This window comes from Phallusia mammillata, chromosome 7 (genome assembly GCF_965637545.1).
Source record: "Phallusia mammillata chromosome 7, kaPhaMamm4.hap1.1, whole genome shotgun sequence".
In the NCBI taxonomy this organism is placed as follows: domain Eukaryota; kingdom Metazoa; phylum Chordata; class Ascidiacea; order Phlebobranchia; family Ascidiidae; genus Phallusia; species Phallusia mammillata.
The window spans coordinates 21283478-21300434 of NC_137258.1; the positions used below are offsets into that span (position 1 = coordinate 21283478).

A 16957-nucleotide genomic window follows, 5' to 3' on the forward strand; every position below is an offset into this window, starting at 1 on the left:
TAGCCTTTCCGTTTTTTCGATTTTTGGGGGTCAAAAAATCGAAGAAAAATCCGGTTTTCGGTGGGTTTTCACCGGAATATTCCAGTTTCAAACTGGTTTAGACCGGTTTCTGACTCCTACCGAACCTCCAAACCGGTTTAAACCGGTTTTGAAAATCGAAAATTTTGAACCGAATTTTGAAAAAACCCTAAGGCTATAGCCTTTCCGTGTTTTCGATTTTTGGGGGTCTTAAAATCGAAGAAAAATCCGGTTTTCGGTGGGTTTTTACCGGAATATTCCAGTTTCAAACTGGTTTAGACCAGTTTCTGCCTCCTACCGAACCTCCAAACCGGTTTAAACCGGTTTTGAAAATCGAAAATTTTGAACCGAATTTTTAAAAAACCCTAAGGCTATAGCCTTTCCGTTTTTTGGGGGTCAAAAAATCGAAGAAAAATCCGGTTTTCGGTGGGTTTTCACCGGAATATTCCAGTTTCAAACTGGTTTAGACCGGTTTCTGCCTCCTACCGAACCTCCAAACCGGTTCAAACCGGTTTTGAAAATCGAAAATTTTGACCCGAATTTTGAAAAAACCCTAAGGCTATAGCCTTTCCGTTTTTTCGATTTTTGGGGGTCTTAAAATCGAAGAAAAATCCGGTTTTCGGTGGGTTTTCACCGGAATATTCCAGTTTCAAACTGGTTTAGACCGGTTTCTGCCTCCTACCGAACCTCCAAACCGGTTTAAACCGAAAACCCACCGAAAACCGGATTTTTCTTCGATTTTTTGACCCCCAAAAATCGAAAAAACGGAAAGGCTATAGCCTTAGGTTTTTTTCAAAAATCGGGTCAAAATTTTCGATTTTTGAAACCGGTTTGGAGGTTCGAGGCGGAAACCGGTCTAAACCAGTTTGAAACTGGAATATTCCGGCGAAAACCGATTTTTTTTGTATACCTCCAAATTTAGAGAACATTGTTTCGGTTTGAGATCTTTAACGCAAAACTTTTGCAACTGTCCTGGTTATATTGTTATACCGTAGGCTACCCCTCTAATTCGTAAAACGGTCCAAGACCCTGTACTGACGGCTTATCGCTAAAACCAATTGCTGCAACGGTGAGTTTACTACTAGCCAAACAGTGGACACTGTAGTTAATAAAAACCTTCAAAATTACTGTTCAATCACATTTCGTCACGACAAAATACAACACTACAACATCTGAAACGTGTGCACACTACGCCGAAGCCAGGAGAGAACTGCCTCATAAACACAAGGAAAAATCACATAACACGCCGCTAGAAAAAATGCCTAATCACAGCACCACGCTCGCAGGAAATCCCCGAGGGGATGCGTTCGAATTCCTCGGTGTTAAAATACAACAAAATATTAAGTGGAAAAGGGTGAAATTATGTCCCAAGAGAACAAAAGCGGAAAAACAAGCAGTGATAGAATGGAGTCAAAGCAAATTATACAAGAAAACAAAACAAACAAACATTATGAAACATCAGGACACATATAACAACAGAAAAATATGAGAAAGCTAATTGTGGAAAATAAGTGGAATGAGTTTTAAAATAAGCGCGAAAACAAAGTTGAAAAGTTAACAGTAAATAAGTAAACAAACACATTAAATAAACACCGGTTCACGCTACACATAAATAAAATTTGAATTAAAAAACTTTATATTTTAATTAAATTCTGTTCTGATTGGGTGCAATATATTCTTTGACTGCTTTGTCGCAAAAATACAGTACTTGTACAACACCGTACGATAGCAGATTTACAAAAAATCGGCACAAATGAACAACGAAATGGATTTGACGTTAATCTTCGCCTTTTCTTTTACTTGCGCGTGTTCGGTGGAGTGTGACGGTCATGTGACTTGTTTCTGCGACGCGGCAACCCTGAAACCAGTGTTCAAAATTTAGCATGTCATTTAGTATTTAGAAATGAAATCTAGCATCTGGAACAAGAAACGGCATCACGACCGAATATCTTGCAATTGTTAAGGTAGTGTTAAGATAATAATGATGAACTGATTTATTTGATGCATATATCTTTTGAAACAAATTGTCCCATCATTGACTGGAACGACAGAGGAAACGTGTATATTTGCCCTAACAAAGCACAGCAAATGCCTTAATTAACGAAATGGACTCTCACTACCCTAACAAATATACAGAACTACAGTGTAAACATTTTCAAGTTATGATAAAATTCGATCGGAGATGTGAATAAAATATAATTTGCTCTTTTGCCTGAGATACATTATGCAACAGTTGAGAATGTTAACTTTAAATTTGTCCCATTTTATACAGGTTGCGACATTGTAGATAAAAAGACAAGTTCACCTTTTGATTGTTGACTCTCAGGTCGTCCAGACATCTGTAACATTATTATTAATTAAATTGGTTTCAAACAATATAAAAATAACAAGTTTTAGAAAATCTTTGCCTAATGCCTTTCAACTGTTTTAGGGGTAATAGAGACTTGAAACACTTGATAGTTGTATGTAAAAAAGAGATGTCGCTAAGACCGACTTTAAAAGTGGCAGTTTAAACCCACCCAAAAAACAACGTATCAGTTTTGCCTAAAAGGTTTGGTAATGTATACTTGAATAAATGGGCGTTCCATTAATCAAAGTTCTAAGTAGGTTTGTTATTGCCAAAGTCAGGCCCGAATCAAGCCTGTTATATTCTAATCTAAGCCTAAACCCGGTATTACAACTTACAACACTGTCCATAAAAAAATAATGATTGCTGATGCTAGGACGCTTAAAGGACCGAAAAGAAATGGTTTTGACATCCAATTTTCTCACTTACTTGTCCCATCACTTCATCTCGCAGCTCATCGATCGACAAATGCTTGCTGTATTTTTCCAAATCGTACACATATTTGTCCAACTTCTTCTGAACGTTTACTAGCTCCTGTCCTCTGTTCGTGTCCACTTTATCTGCAACACAATAGTCGAGGCGTGAGCTATAACGGTATTAAGCATAAGTTAGACAAAGCAGTAATCAATATGGTATAGTTTCACATGTAGAAAACGATCAGACTTTTTTTGCCGATACAGTCGGGTGGAGATAAGTTGATTTCGGTTAAATAAATCGTAGCAGCACAATTTCGAAATATTTACCAAGCTGAAAATAGCTGCACAACGTTTAAACGTTATCAAGTGCGATAAAATGAGGGCACAATTGGTGGAAAGATGGTAGACGCGCTGTAGCTACACCGTTTCAGTTAAAACAACTGCGCTCGTATCGACGCGTTCTCAACATAAAGATAACTTAAGCAAAAACTTGACATAGTTGAGTAACAAGTAAACAACCTGTGTTGACTTCAAACATTGTTGGTAGTTAAGCAGATTTAAGACACACATACATAAAAAAAACTTGGCTGGATAAATTTAACATCGAAATATTTTCAAACTTCTTTTGATCAAATAATGCTGTTGCAACCGACTTCACTGTAATATTTTGACAAGAGGACGAACGGTTGACACATTCACACTATCCAAGCCGTCAATTCAATGCATATTAAAAGATAATATTAACAATTCATCATTGTACTTACATGGCAAGGGGGGCAAAGGAATTTCGTCCCCAGACAGACGAGGGGGTCGCACTTTTTTCTCTAAAAATACAAAATAAGGTGTCCTACTTGTACAAACACATATCTTTCATTATCTTTACCCACAAGGCATGACCAATATGCTCTTTGAGGGTACATTCTCCCCCAGTTAGGAACACCAAGTCCATAGAAAAACGGAATACACAAAATTCTTACCTTTTGTGGAACGAAACAGCGACAGACCCGTCCACTTTGCGAATCGCTTCAACATAAAATCGATCATCTCGTATTCGTTCTTGCTGCGGGAAACCCCCTCAAGTGTTACCGCGTACGACTCGTTGATGATCGCGATAAGCACGTTGAGAATTATGAAGGACGATGTAAAGCAGAAGATAAAGTAGAACGTGGGCCCGAAAACTCGATACAGATTGCTTAGATCTTCGTATATAGCACGACCTGTAGAGAAAGGTAAGTGTTGTATGTTCATAGCGTGTGAGCAACCTAAACTTGATCGGTTGTTTCTGCTTAATATATATATATATATATATTTTTTCGGGACAACGCTTGAAGGGGTTATGCCAGGGGTGTCCAAACTGCGGCCCGCGGGCCAAATGCGGCCCCCGACGGCATTTTAAGTGGCCCGAGGCTGTTTTTTTTAATTGTGTTGCGTATGGCCCGCCATAGTTTGGAACTTTGGGTTAAGTTTTGGGGTTTTGGCGACGCTACATCACGCAAAAGCTTTCCATGGAACTTCATTTACCGGTAAAAAGGAAGGTGCTGACTCAACAAAATCACAAAATTTCCTTAAATCCTGTAAATTTGTGTCTTATTTCTGAAAAAAACGTTGGCCCGCGGGCGTCTTTACCTGGTAAAATTTGGCCCCCGTTAAAAAAAGTTTGGACACCCCTGGGTTATGCACACCAAAGAGTTGTATGTCGGGACGCGGTCTTCGGGTGGGTTCGGGCTTTTTGTTTAAATGAAACAGGCTTGATGGCCCATTTCGAGCTTTGTAAAAAATCTGCTTTGGGTTGATACATTCGTGTTTCTGGCCGGGTCCGAGTCCAATTACGTACCTGCTTGCAACACCAGTGTCTTACAAGTCTATTTGATCAATTTTAGTTGAATTTTTCGATTTTTGAAGTTGGTGACTGTAGTTGAGTTAAACACTTTAGGTGTAACTGTATTGAAGCAATATAGATTAACTTTCTCCGTCAGGAAAACATAAGAGGCCGAGACGAGATTTGAACCCGCAAACTTGCGAGCACAAGACGGGTGCACTATCCATTGATGTATGTTCAGCCACACACGGTCGCTACTTACCCATCATTGTGGAAAACATTGTTTCGATTGTTGACACTATTGTTCGAAAATCATCAAGATACGGGCAGAATATTAAGTACCTGAAATGTACAGACTTGTAAGTATGTCAAGTTTTTCAATAAAATTCGTAGTAATTCAATATTTTTTATATTTTTTGACATATCTGAGCGTTTACATATTAACAGCCTGGTTATAAAACGAAACGTTCATCTATCAAAAAGAATAAAATAAGCAGGTTAAGCTGGAATTTAATTTGCAACACATGGTTTTACCAACAGGTTGGTATGAGATCATACTACAACTTTTCTTTCCTCAAAATATCAAATGATTTATTTCGCGCACATTTTGTTTTTAAATCAAACAAAAAATCTAAAATGGACGCATCTTACCCAATATGCGTAAAAGCTACGAAGAAAACAAGAGCAAGAACGAAAAATCCCGGCCACTGTCTGGCGCTGTTGCGCATCACCGCTGCCAACATTCCCGTCTTCTTGTTGAAGCGTAACAACTTGAGAAACCGAACGATTCCGAAAAAAGCCGAAAGCGCCAGAGCGTTGGCCACCATCGAATCAATCGTCATCACTTGTTGGAAGTTCACGAATTTGCCTGATTAAGAAAAATGTAATAGACATTCATTTGTGTTTATTGGCAATGAGTAAAATTGTCAAAAAAAATGCGATAGGTATGGCAGCAATTGTCGAAAAGGTTTGTATTGAAATGTATTCATTGTATGTCATATAAAAGACAGTACAGTGAAGTTTAGAAACCATGTTATTTGTCACTAAAAGGACCGACATTATAGGTACAATTTTAACAAGTTATTTAAAGTAAAAAACGTATTTTTTTTACTTTTTAAACTCTGACAATATTCGTATTTACACCAACAAGTTAAAACCCAAATTTTTGGTATGATAACTTTTAATAATAAAGATTTGAAAGTCTTCCATACGTTTGTCTTCATGGAATGCGTTAATTGTGACGTTCGTGAGCACGACGCGAAAAGTGTATAGTGACGCAATAGTCCAGTCCATACAGGTGATCATGACGTCAAAGAAGTCCCACGGATCGTCGAAGAAGTGTCTCCTCTTCCGGAAGATGATCCGGATGTTGGTATAGGTGGAGTGAAGAAGGTGAATAACGAAGATTATCTGGAGGCAGAAAATAGTAAATAGAGATATATAAGCTATTGCTGCCAGGCATAATATCAAGTTTATAGAGCTCTTCTGCAAACGTAATTTTATTCCGACGTTTCGTCCCATACAGTTCGTCTTCATCAAGGTAAATAAAACTGAATGCGAGTAGTACAGTGCACGATAAACAAAGGAAAAAAGAACGAAACGCAAGCACGTCACAACGCAACGAAAACACAGCGCGATAACGAATGATTGGGCCTCTAATCTTTGAGCGGGTGCCTGTCGCACGCTGAAAGCATCACGACTGTTTTGATGTTTAAAAATACATGCCATTGACCCTATCCACAATCACTCCATGCGAGCAGAAAATTAAAACGAAGCAAATGGGACAAATAAAAGTTTTACAAAAATGCGATAAAATATCTGAAATAAAAACGTAGTACTAGCAAACAACAAAATTACAAACTTAATAAAACACTTAATGTCCCACAAATTAAAATTCAATTGTGACATCACAATATGACTCTTTTATTACCTGAGCAATGACCATCAAAGTTCCGTAAGCACCCAGGTATTGGTAAAGTCGGAAAGTTACAATCGACGTAAAGGTGACAGCAGCGCCCACTGGCGGGAATTCTGTGACCAGTTGAACACAAGTGAAGAGGTTAACATTCGGATTGTAAACTGTGAATTCAGTGAAAACTGCTCTCGACTGGTGATCGACCCAAGCACCACGGAATAGAGAATCAACTACTTGAACTCCTGACTGTGAAAGAAGAGTCTTTAGCGTTGACATTTATTAGTCACAATATTTTTTATGTGTCGTGGCACAAAGTTGTACGTGGAGCCGGACTTTTCGAGTTTCAGTTTTAACAAAAGGGCCTTGATTTGGGCTTGATTAACATTTAGCACCACGTTTGCTATACATTTTTACCAACTTGTGTGTGTATGTGTGGCCTACTGGCCTTTGTTCAGCGTCTCTGTGGCTATTTTCCCGTCTAAACATTAGGATGCGTTTACTTTTAATAATTTACTTTTCATATTGACGCGTATTTGACACATCTTGCAAGTTTGGCCATGCAAAAGCATTTAAGTCGTGGTAAGATAAAATTTTAAAAACAGAAATCCAGAATTAGGGTAAAAAGTTACGTTGATGAAAATACTGGAGTGAAATTACGACATAAACTTGTTTAAGCCTGCACGAATCAAGCCCATTTCATTCAAACTCAACCAAAAAAGTCCGCGCCAACTTACAACTGAGAACATAATATGTCCGAATTCACTCAAATAAAAGTGTATTTACCCTAACTTTAACGTTGCAATTTTATACTTACATCGTAATTGACGCCCAATTCAGCGGAATAGCCTCCGCCGGGATAAACGGCGATTTCCCCCATAAACGGGACTCCCTTTAATTCCCGCCAGTTTTGATGTTTCCAAGCAACGACTGACGGATCTGCTGGATCAAGGTCTTCGGAACTTACGGAAAAAGCGGAGTCGTTCCGCTTCCAACCTGGCAAGTAATCCCCTTTTTCCTCATTCAAAAGCGAGAATGAATCCCGACAAACTTTTTGCGTTGTTGCAGACACGGGACATGTTTCTGTGTTCACAAAAAATCTTGTAAAATGTTTTCACTTTCTAATAGTTAAAAATGGCTAAAGGAAAATGAGTTTAGAACATGTTTTTAATTAGTTTTTTGTTTGAACAAGGAAAAGTAAAAGGGTAAATTTAAAATAATGATTTTAGGGACTTGTCAATATTGGTTCTGCACCAAAAAACAATGTGATTTTGTTCTGTAAAACGTTTCGGAATATAAACCTTACCATCGTCAATGCGTGTTGAGTAAAAAGCCTGTTAGCATTTTTATGCACAAAAACGTGTAACAAAACAGAGAGACATGCAACTTTTGACAAACTTTTATGCAAGTTTGGCCAATGATCTTTACACAGTAATACATAGGATTTGATTAAACTGACTTGTTTCAATGCGAACTTGTCTCATTCGAGCCGGTCCAACGCGATAAGACTGTTCATCTGTGAGAAAACTTCTTTCTCTCCAAGTCTTCCTCTGTCCGTTGTACCACTGTGCAGGGTAAAGGTTGGGCAGCACAGTAAGTTTCACGAAACGCCAGAAGTACTCAACAGAAGTTACCTTAAACAAAACAATAGTCGTAAAAAATGTTACCTGAAAATAACTTTGCCAAACTTGTTGCGACAAGCACTCTAAATTGTTATCAAGTCAATCATCATTCAAATAATCTGTTATTTAAACAAATCAACGAGAAATTTTGAACTAACCGATTTTAGACCGTAAGTTGATTCCACAAAAGTCTTCTTCATCTGTTCATTGACCAACTGACCGATTGAATCTCGAGTTCCGTGACACAAGAAGAGGAGGACCATGATGTAGAAGAAGTAGGAGATGACCTCCCATATGATCTGAGACATCTTCTTCTCTTTTTCCCGAAGTCTACGAGCTTTTCTTAGCTTCCTCTTGCTCGGAGGTTTTGGAGGAACGAGATTTTTCACTTCCTTCTCCTGGAGTTCTGATTCTAAGATTTAAACCAAGATAGATTGGAAAATTAATTTTATTAAACTACAGTAAAGCTCGGTAAATCCGGACCCGATTGGACCAAAAAATAAGCTAAGATCTGGATTAACCGATGTCAGTTTAAGCCTCACCACATTACAAATCATTTGTACCTCAAGTTTTGTCCGAATTAGTCGAAGATCCGGATTTACCGAATTTACCGACGTTTACTGTGTTTAACCAATGTTTACCGAATTTTGCTTCCTTTAGACATAAGTATTGTATTCTAATAATATAGTAGTCCTTAGGGATGGGCCGAGCCGAGCCAGAACCCGAGTACTCGGTACCGAGCATCGCTGTTTTTGATGCTCGGTGCTCGGCCGAGCAGTTGCACAAACTGACCCGAGCGTTAAATTTGCATATTCATACCCTGCTAACATATGTAACTAGTGTTCTAAAGGCATGTCTATGAACAAAAACGAATGATTTTTCAAATGTATTAGATGGTGGAAAAACGCGCACTTCATGGGCATGTACAGCTTAATAAAACACCGCCGGTGACGTAAGAGACCTTACAGAGCTAAAACGTAGAAAGGGGATTTTTTGTGACGTCATAATGCACCGAGCGTGCTCGGTCGAGCACCGAGCATCAAAGTGAGATGCTCGGTACTCGACCAAACAGAACATTTGCTGTTTTGGCCCATCCCTAGTAGTCCTAAAAACATTTTACGAGGACAAACTAGACATAAATCAAAAAGGATACAAATTTGTCAAAACAGGGAAAAATTTGTTTGATTAAAACCTTTTTTAGTACACTGTCGCTCCCTTAATATATTTCTCATACTGAAAGCGTTATACCGAATCACCCGGTCGCCAAGCATTTCCATATGGCAAGACACAGGCTAGAAAAAATCGACTCTACTGTGAGATTCGAACCCACGAAAGGAGCCTTTCCGGGACTCCAATTCTGTGGTGTATGGGGTTTCCTACATTACCTCACACAGTTCTTTTCAACACATGTCAGGAACGAGTAAATAAAACAACGGCATAACAGAAAATACGCAAGTAGACAACAAACCTATATTATCCGCACACAAGTTGACGAATTTGGATTCAGCCTCCTTCACTTCTCTCGCATCAACACTATCCAATGCGTTCTGGTCGGGTTTCTTCAACACAGCGGCAACAAACATCGAGAGAATGATCACCTAAAAACAAAAACAGGGTTGGATTGAGGAAGTTAGAAAAAGTCGATTTTATAAGTTTCATACGTTTCTTCCAATTTAGATAATGTAAGTTAGTAAAAATGATTCTGGCTTCCATTTATAGTTGATATAGTTAATATTACATACGTTGATATCTGTAAGTCTTTTTTCTGAGGACAAATGTATTTTTTTAATTCTGAATAAATTTTAAATAAACACAGATAAAAAAACGATACAGATAAAAACTAGTATATATTTTTGGGCAGACTGATACTGGTTTTTAAAGAGTCTTAAGAACCCATATTTGTGTAAAAATGATTTTACCTTAATGGGTTGTACTATGAAGACAGATTGCCAAAACGACAACATCATATTTCCGAGCCATCTATTGGCCTTTTCGCGTCCCCATTCAAAACTATAAAAAAGACAGAAGTTCAGTAACTATATATCTTGACAATGAATTTTTAAATATTACCAAGACTGCCACCAAAGCGTTAGAAAGGTTTTGCTGGATTTTAAGACTAGTAGTGTACCATATAGATGTGTTACGTCAGCTCCAAAATGGCTTAGTTCAGTAATAACTTATCCGGTGCAAAATTTTGCAGTAATAATCACTATTGACTATAGTTTGCGTATAAATACCTGTATAAGATAGCAAAGAAGCCAGATAAAATGACAGCGATCCATGTAAGTGCCCAGGCAATATACACGAACCAGTGTGGCCATTGTGCGACCGTGTTTCGACCGTTCGGTCCCGATGTATTAGCTTGTGTGTTAATCGTCCCATCATTGTTGATCGTGTAAACTGCATCACAGCCACGTAAATCTGATGGGTCAGGTAGGGACGAAGCATGAATATGGTGTTTGTCTGAAGAAATATAGATTTGAGAAATTAACGAAAAATAAGTTTAAAAACAATTATAGACACGGACTTTTTGATAAGTAAACTTGTGTGTGACAATTTATATAAGTTTGAACTCGGGCCTTGGAACCTTTATCACTAATTGGAAAAATATAATTAGACTGTTTAGACTGTGGGTTGATCTTTTATATAACACAAGTTAACTTTTTTGTTGCGTACAAATAACGTTTATATTTAGTTGACAGCTACCAGTACAATTCGCGACAGACTCACTAAGTTTTGATGGGTGGCGCAAAGAGCTTAATTCTTTATTCAGCAGCTAAAGAGGGGTAAAATTGGGAAGTAAGTTTTTTAAAGTTTTTACATTAGGAATTGATTTTTAAAGTGGTTTCATTGCATTTGTGGTCGTCAGTTCTTACTTTTCGTGTTAAATTTTCGCACCGCCTCAGCAATGGTTTTCTTTTCCTCCTTGTCAATTCTTTCTTGCTCCTTGGTCTTGGCTTTCTTAAACATCGTCATAATGGTGGTGGTTACCGGGACAACCAGAAGCGTGCTACAGAAGCTCGTCCACAACCCCAAGGGCGAAATACTACAAAAGAATGCTGCGTTATTTTGAAGAATTTTAAAACTTAAGGGGAGAAATTTACTTTTTTTTCTAAATGTGGTTTGTAAATAGACAATTAATATCTGGAAATATGACTTGTGATTTTGATAAAACACCCAATTTTAAATGATCTTTGTATGGTTGAGCATCTACCATGTAGTCAATTGATAATAATATGTTTTGAATTGTGAAGGGAGGAAGTTAACAGTTGGGAACCACCAACGTTAAGGATAAAAAAAACTTGACTGCAATTTTGCAAGAAGTTATTACTAAAAAAGCTATAACCAGTCAGTTTACCAAAAACATAACAGCTAAGCTTTTGCACTTACGTAAATGGTCCAACTTTTAATGCAGTGGTCCCTGTCGTATCTGAACTCCCGCCTCTCTCGAAGAACATGGCGTTTGCAATCATCGTCACAAACAATAGACACATACAGCATGATAATCTCTGCATTCGCGTGAAATTGCTTTTTGTCGGTCGGTAGAATAACTGTGAAAAATATAAGGCTAATAGGTTATCTTTAAGCATTTTTCTGTTATTTTTGCTTCAAACACTTATAATGCATCGAACCCGAATTGTTCTTAAGAAGCCCATTTAGGCCCTAAAGTTTGATTGATGGACAATAACAAAGAAAACATACATAATGGACATTAACAGACAAAAATCGAAACAAGGCGTTTTGGGGCTGTTGGGTGTTAGGTCAAGTCTAGCAACTACCTACTTAGATAAGTAATGTACAACAAAAAATTACGGACGCAGAATGTGAACCAAGCCCGTTTTTTTTCAAGCCCAAAACCGGCCCAAATAGGTTTAGTATAAATAGACACAGAAAATCGGACATAATACTTTTAACCAGCACATAAACTTAATTACTTATTGGCTACTCAAACTTTCTCGCTCTGCGACCCCATTTTAGAACAGAAATTTCTACGCGACCCCTTGATGGGTATGAAGAAACACTTATATTTTAAATATATACCATTTAATGGCGCCTAAAAAGTCTAAATTAATATCTAACTTGATACACAGTCTTAGTTTTTATGACGTCATAATCTCTATTGTGACGCTTGTGGTATCTGCTTTTTCGCATTGTTTGCACACAATAGGCATAAAAAGTCTGGCGCATATGGTTACTAGGCTGGTAATACTCTTTTAAGTTCTACAAAATGTGTTTAGAGCAGTTTGAATACACGGGAATGATGTTTAAACAATAAATGTACGCACGTATACCATTTATTGTGACTGACATAATAACCCGTAATGTTTCGCGACCCCAATTGGGGTCGCGACCCACAGTTTGAGAAGCCCTGATATAAGTGACATGATTTTGGATGATAAATTTTCTTTGCATTTCAAAATGTCAAACGCCCTATTTTAAAACCAGCATTTTTACGTATTCCTAGTACATAAACAACGTTATACAATGAAGTAGGCAAAGTGCTTAGTTGACACATTATAATACTGTGTTCTTTTTTTACTTCAAACACAACAAGCACTTACAGATATCCACAAGTGGTCCTCAGTGAACTTTTGTGTAGTGGTAGATACAAAGAGACGATGGAAAGCTGACATGTTCTCTGGTGTTGCAACTGGAAGAATTCGATCAACTTTTCCGTCGTCGTGATCCACAGCTAGCCACTCGTCACAAATGAAGAAGTATCTGAAATAAATCGTGTTTCAATGTTGGAATGACAACGAAATAAAACGCTATTGGTCTGCATAAACGCTTGATCCCAGTTATGAATTTATGTTCATCTCAACTGATTACTGGTCAATCTGGCGATCCTCTACTACGAAGATGACATGTGCAGCATACGAGGCAGGCAACAGTGCTTGTGATTCGACTTTAGACGGGTTCACAGCTGAGCCTGTGTAGCATTATTTGGTAAAAACGTCTTACCTCTTGCCGAGTCGTACGTTCTGTACAACAATCTGATCCAAATACCAACTCCTGTTTTCACCCTTTCCCGAGTTATCGTGCCACACGTGGGCGTGCGTGAGCTCCCCGAGGTCTTTAGGTTCGCGGATCAAGAAATGAACTACGCTGCTTCTTGTGAACGGGGTCTGTCATAAATGCAACACAAACACGTAAAATTTAATTCGGTAGATCAGTACCAAAGACTTGTGATTAACAAGTTTACATAAGAGGCTATGTAAGTCTTTTGAATGATTTTTTGTTGGCAACTGACAAAAAAATAACGAACATTTTGAAAGGAGTCCTACTTACTATGTACAAACCAAGTTTAGTTAATGTTTCTGTACACTGTTAATTGGTGGACCTTTATAATATTTTTATAAGTGCTTCTTTTTGGTCGAGCACTTAAAACAATTGTTTAGCATACCGCCACACACTTTGACGTATTAACAGACCTGCGTTTTTCAAAACGGTACCTTTCTCGAAAAAGTTATTAGCAAACCTCGGTTAAGAACAAAAAACTTTTCCGGATTAGGGGAAGATCCGAATTAACAGATGTCGATTGGTTAAAGCCTTACCACATTAAAAATATTTGTACCACAAGTTTTGCCAAATAAGGCAAAGACCCGGTTTAACCGAGGTTGGCTGTATTTGTTTGAGGAAATTTACAGAACACTAAAAACAAGTCATATACTGATACACGAAAGGTGTATTAAGTGCCTTAAAGATGGCGAAACTATCACCTGATCCTCTTTGATGGCAAGCTGTCTGACTCTGCTTTTTCCGTTTGCACCAAAGATAACACAAGAAACTTTGGAGTGAGTAGCAGCTGTTCTTCCATGTCCAGTAAAAACCGTCACCTGGTATAAATTCTTATCCTCCTTTCTGTTGTCCAACGTTGATTTCAAACTCCACTGGGTAGTGAGATTATAGTTTAGGTAAGTAACATAGAAAATTGTATCTTAGGTGGTTGAAAAAAATGTCAGGTGCCTGGTTCAATTAAAACAACAAATTTTAGGCGGTTGTAGATAAACATGATGTAAGGGTCGTATGCAAAACTATGCGCAACTTTAACTTAAAATTCCTGCTAAAAAGCTTCTAAAAACTATGTTGCAAAACTATATTTTTCCTTTAAATTTCATAAAATTCCTTTAAATTTCTTAGAATCAACAGGTCCTTTAAACAAATGCGTCAAAATCTTCAAGAGATCTTAAAAATGTAAATTTAACATTTATGTTTGCCTAGTTTTAATGTCAATTATTATGTCAGAATAACCTTATTCAAATAGAAAACAATTAAAAGTATCTTCAAATTAAAACTAAACAATTAAAAAAATAGTACCTTTTTCGCATCACTGATGTCCATGCGATTCGCCCACACCAACATAATAACGTACAAAATCACGAATGAGATGATTGTTGCAAATACTGCTGGGTTGTCGGCGATATCCACTTTGGCCCACACAGTTGCAAAGTTGATTGTGTTGGGAGGAACGAAAAACTCAGCACTGAATACTGAAGTAGCGGAGAGCTTCGTACAAACGCACTCTGTAACTTCTGGAGTACTCCGCCTGTCAACCTTTAAACAGAAAAACAATATATTTGCATGTTTTCATAAATTGTAATAGATATCCAAAACTGATACTAGGTTAGCTGCAGACAGTGCACACTGTTTCTACATGCAAAGCTTCATCAGTGCTGTTGTCATACTAACGATACTCCAGTTTGTTTGGAGTAACTGGCTGAAAAGCAATGTCTGAACAGTGGTCATAAAATCATGAATACGCCAACTGTACAAGTGTCTCTTTTGACCGAGTATAATGATAATACTCGACACAGCATGACGTCACACAAACACCTGTGTAACAGTATGTTAGTCAACATTTTTTATCTTAATTCCGATTCTGATTTCTCCGCTAAAGTAAGTTTATTGTGAAACCGTTTATGTTTTTTTGTAAAAGGCAATTTGTATTCTTAAGTAACCGACAGATTGAATACAAAATCAGATTTTCACCACAGTAAACTTTCATAAAACCCTGAACCATGTTGTTTGGTGGGTAAATTCAAACCCTGTAGCTACAAACATTTGCTACGGATAACTGCGCAAAGTTTGCTCGAAACCCGCTCAGACTCCACTCACTCTGCATCCGTCTCCAGTCCAGCTCTTCTTCTCTTGATCAAACCTCCTGCATCCGGGAGTCGCAATCAGCAGATGATAAGTTGTGGAGTTTTTCACCCCGATAGATCGTCTCCTCCTCACACGAGCTCCCGTCGATTGCTGAGTTACGTTCACTACACACGAGAAAACTCGATTAATAACGTCGTTGTGACGTAATAGTGACAAACAGTTAATTTACGTTATTAGGTTGGTGGATTGGAATTAAGTTAGTGTAACAAATTTACATTATATGACGTCATTAATTCATGGCGTTGTATGTAACATATCAGCGACGAACATTAAAATTACACTGAGTTGGTAGTTTGAAACAAAGCTAATGCAAATTTTACATTTCAATGACGTCATTAGTGACGTGGGTATGTCATAAGCAAGTTAGATGCGAATTATATGGGCCTCATTTTATTACTTTACCATCAGTATTACATCATAATTAAGTCGTTAGTGGTAAAAGTATGTCATAAAACAGTTTAACCACGATTAAGATGATTTCTTTTTTTGACGGAACCAATATTCTATGACAACATGAGATTATCTTGATATATGACGTCTCAACTCAAATTATGGCGGGCCACACGCAGCAAAATTTGAAACAACAGCTGCGGGCCACTTGAAAGCAGTCGCGGGCCGCACTTTGGACACCTCTGGGGTGAGCGATTAAGCGAATCGTTTGCAATAAATTCATTCGCAAACATTTGCAAAAAAATTCTTACGTTTGTCTTTAATCCCAATGAAGAAAACTCCGACTTTAAGGACTTCCTTCTCAGGAATAATGATCTTGTACAATTCAGTGTCATCATTCACCTCCCACAGTTTGTGTGGAAGTGAGAACTTGTAATCGTGCAACTCCTCGGTCGGTTTCGATTGATGACGTATGTAGATGTCGAACTCCGACCTGTGTGACGTAATAATAAAAAAATTCAAACTTGAATTTGATAAAAAACGATTAAAAAAACTAGTTTCGATTTTGATTTTAAATTATAAAATAAAATATTGTTCTAAAACTGTCGTTTCGCATCTTTAATATTTTTTTTTAGAAAACTTAAATTTGTCTTTTCAAAAAACTTAGTTTAATTCTAAACAACTAAGTAGAATAGTTATCTTTTGAAATCGTTTTTAGCTGATATTTTAAAATTCTACTATAATGTTAAGAAACCAAAAATGATATTTGATGTTTTTTTAGTTCTATATTCTGTACCCACCTTTCGTCTTCGGGTTCAACTATGATTAAAACTGCGTTGTTGGTTGAAATAACTTCGAATTTGCTGATCGACAATCCGGTATCGTTGATGTTTCTCTCCACAGTCACCATATCACGGTTAGAGTCGAATTTGCTTGGGACAGAAATTCCCACCCCCGGTTTGTCGACATCTAGCGAATAAATATGCTTTCTATAGCAACCAATATCATAAACAAGTCTTACACAGAAAAATGTGTAAGTTTAATTTTTTTCAGAAAATGTTATTCATGTGGCATATTTGAGTAAAAACAAAAGTTTATTTTATGTTTTTGTGAAAAACAAAATCATCACAGATTTAGTACTATTCTAGCAAAACAAATCGAAAAACTGTTTTATAAGAGTCTATTCTAGTTAATAGCAACATTTTGCCAAACTTTTTTCTTGAATTTGCAATTCACAATTTATCATTTAGCGAATGTGGACATTTTCAA

The 16957-nt window shown here is 37.4% G+C and overlaps 1 protein-coding gene across 1 annotated transcript in view; it reads right to left on the reverse strand.

The window, feature by feature from the left end:
* Positions 1–1114: 1114 nt before the first annotated feature.
* The window catches only part of LOC145237907 (uncharacterized), a 43342-nt gene continuing 27499 nt past the window's right edge, over positions 1115–16957 (reverse strand). Inside the window, exons 43-66 of the mRNA XM_080100902.1 lie at positions 16489–16657; positions 16000–16181; positions 15251–15402; positions 14453–14689; positions 13855–14025; positions 13097–13260; positions 12697–12856; positions 11525–11685; positions 11011–11180; positions 10372–10597; positions 10054–10144; positions 9603–9732; positions 8293–8546; positions 7972–8146; positions 7330–7595; positions 6531–6761; positions 5812–6010; positions 5252–5468; positions 4863–4942; positions 3759–3998; positions 3546–3605; positions 2795–2925; positions 2324–2357; positions 1115–1876 (exon numbers count right to left, since the gene is read on the reverse strand). Of these exons, the coding sequence (XP_079957028.1) occupies positions 1815–1876; positions 2324–2357; positions 2795–2925; positions 3546–3605; positions 3759–3998; positions 4863–4942; positions 5252–5468; positions 5812–6010; positions 6531–6761; positions 7330–7595; positions 7972–8146; positions 8293–8546; positions 9603–9732; positions 10054–10144; positions 10372–10597; positions 11011–11180; positions 11525–11685; positions 12697–12856; positions 13097–13260; positions 13855–14025; positions 14453–14689; positions 15251–15402; positions 16000–16181; positions 16489–16657 (3962 nt within the window). The 3' untranslated portion in view covers positions 1115–1814. The remainder of the gene's footprint in view (positions 1877–2323; positions 2358–2794; positions 2926–3545; positions 3606–3758; positions 3999–4862; positions 4943–5251; positions 5469–5811; positions 6011–6530; positions 6762–7329; positions 7596–7971; positions 8147–8292; positions 8547–9602; positions 9733–10053; positions 10145–10371; positions 10598–11010; positions 11181–11524; positions 11686–12696; positions 12857–13096; positions 13261–13854; positions 14026–14452; positions 14690–15250; positions 15403–15999; positions 16182–16488; positions 16658–16957) is intronic.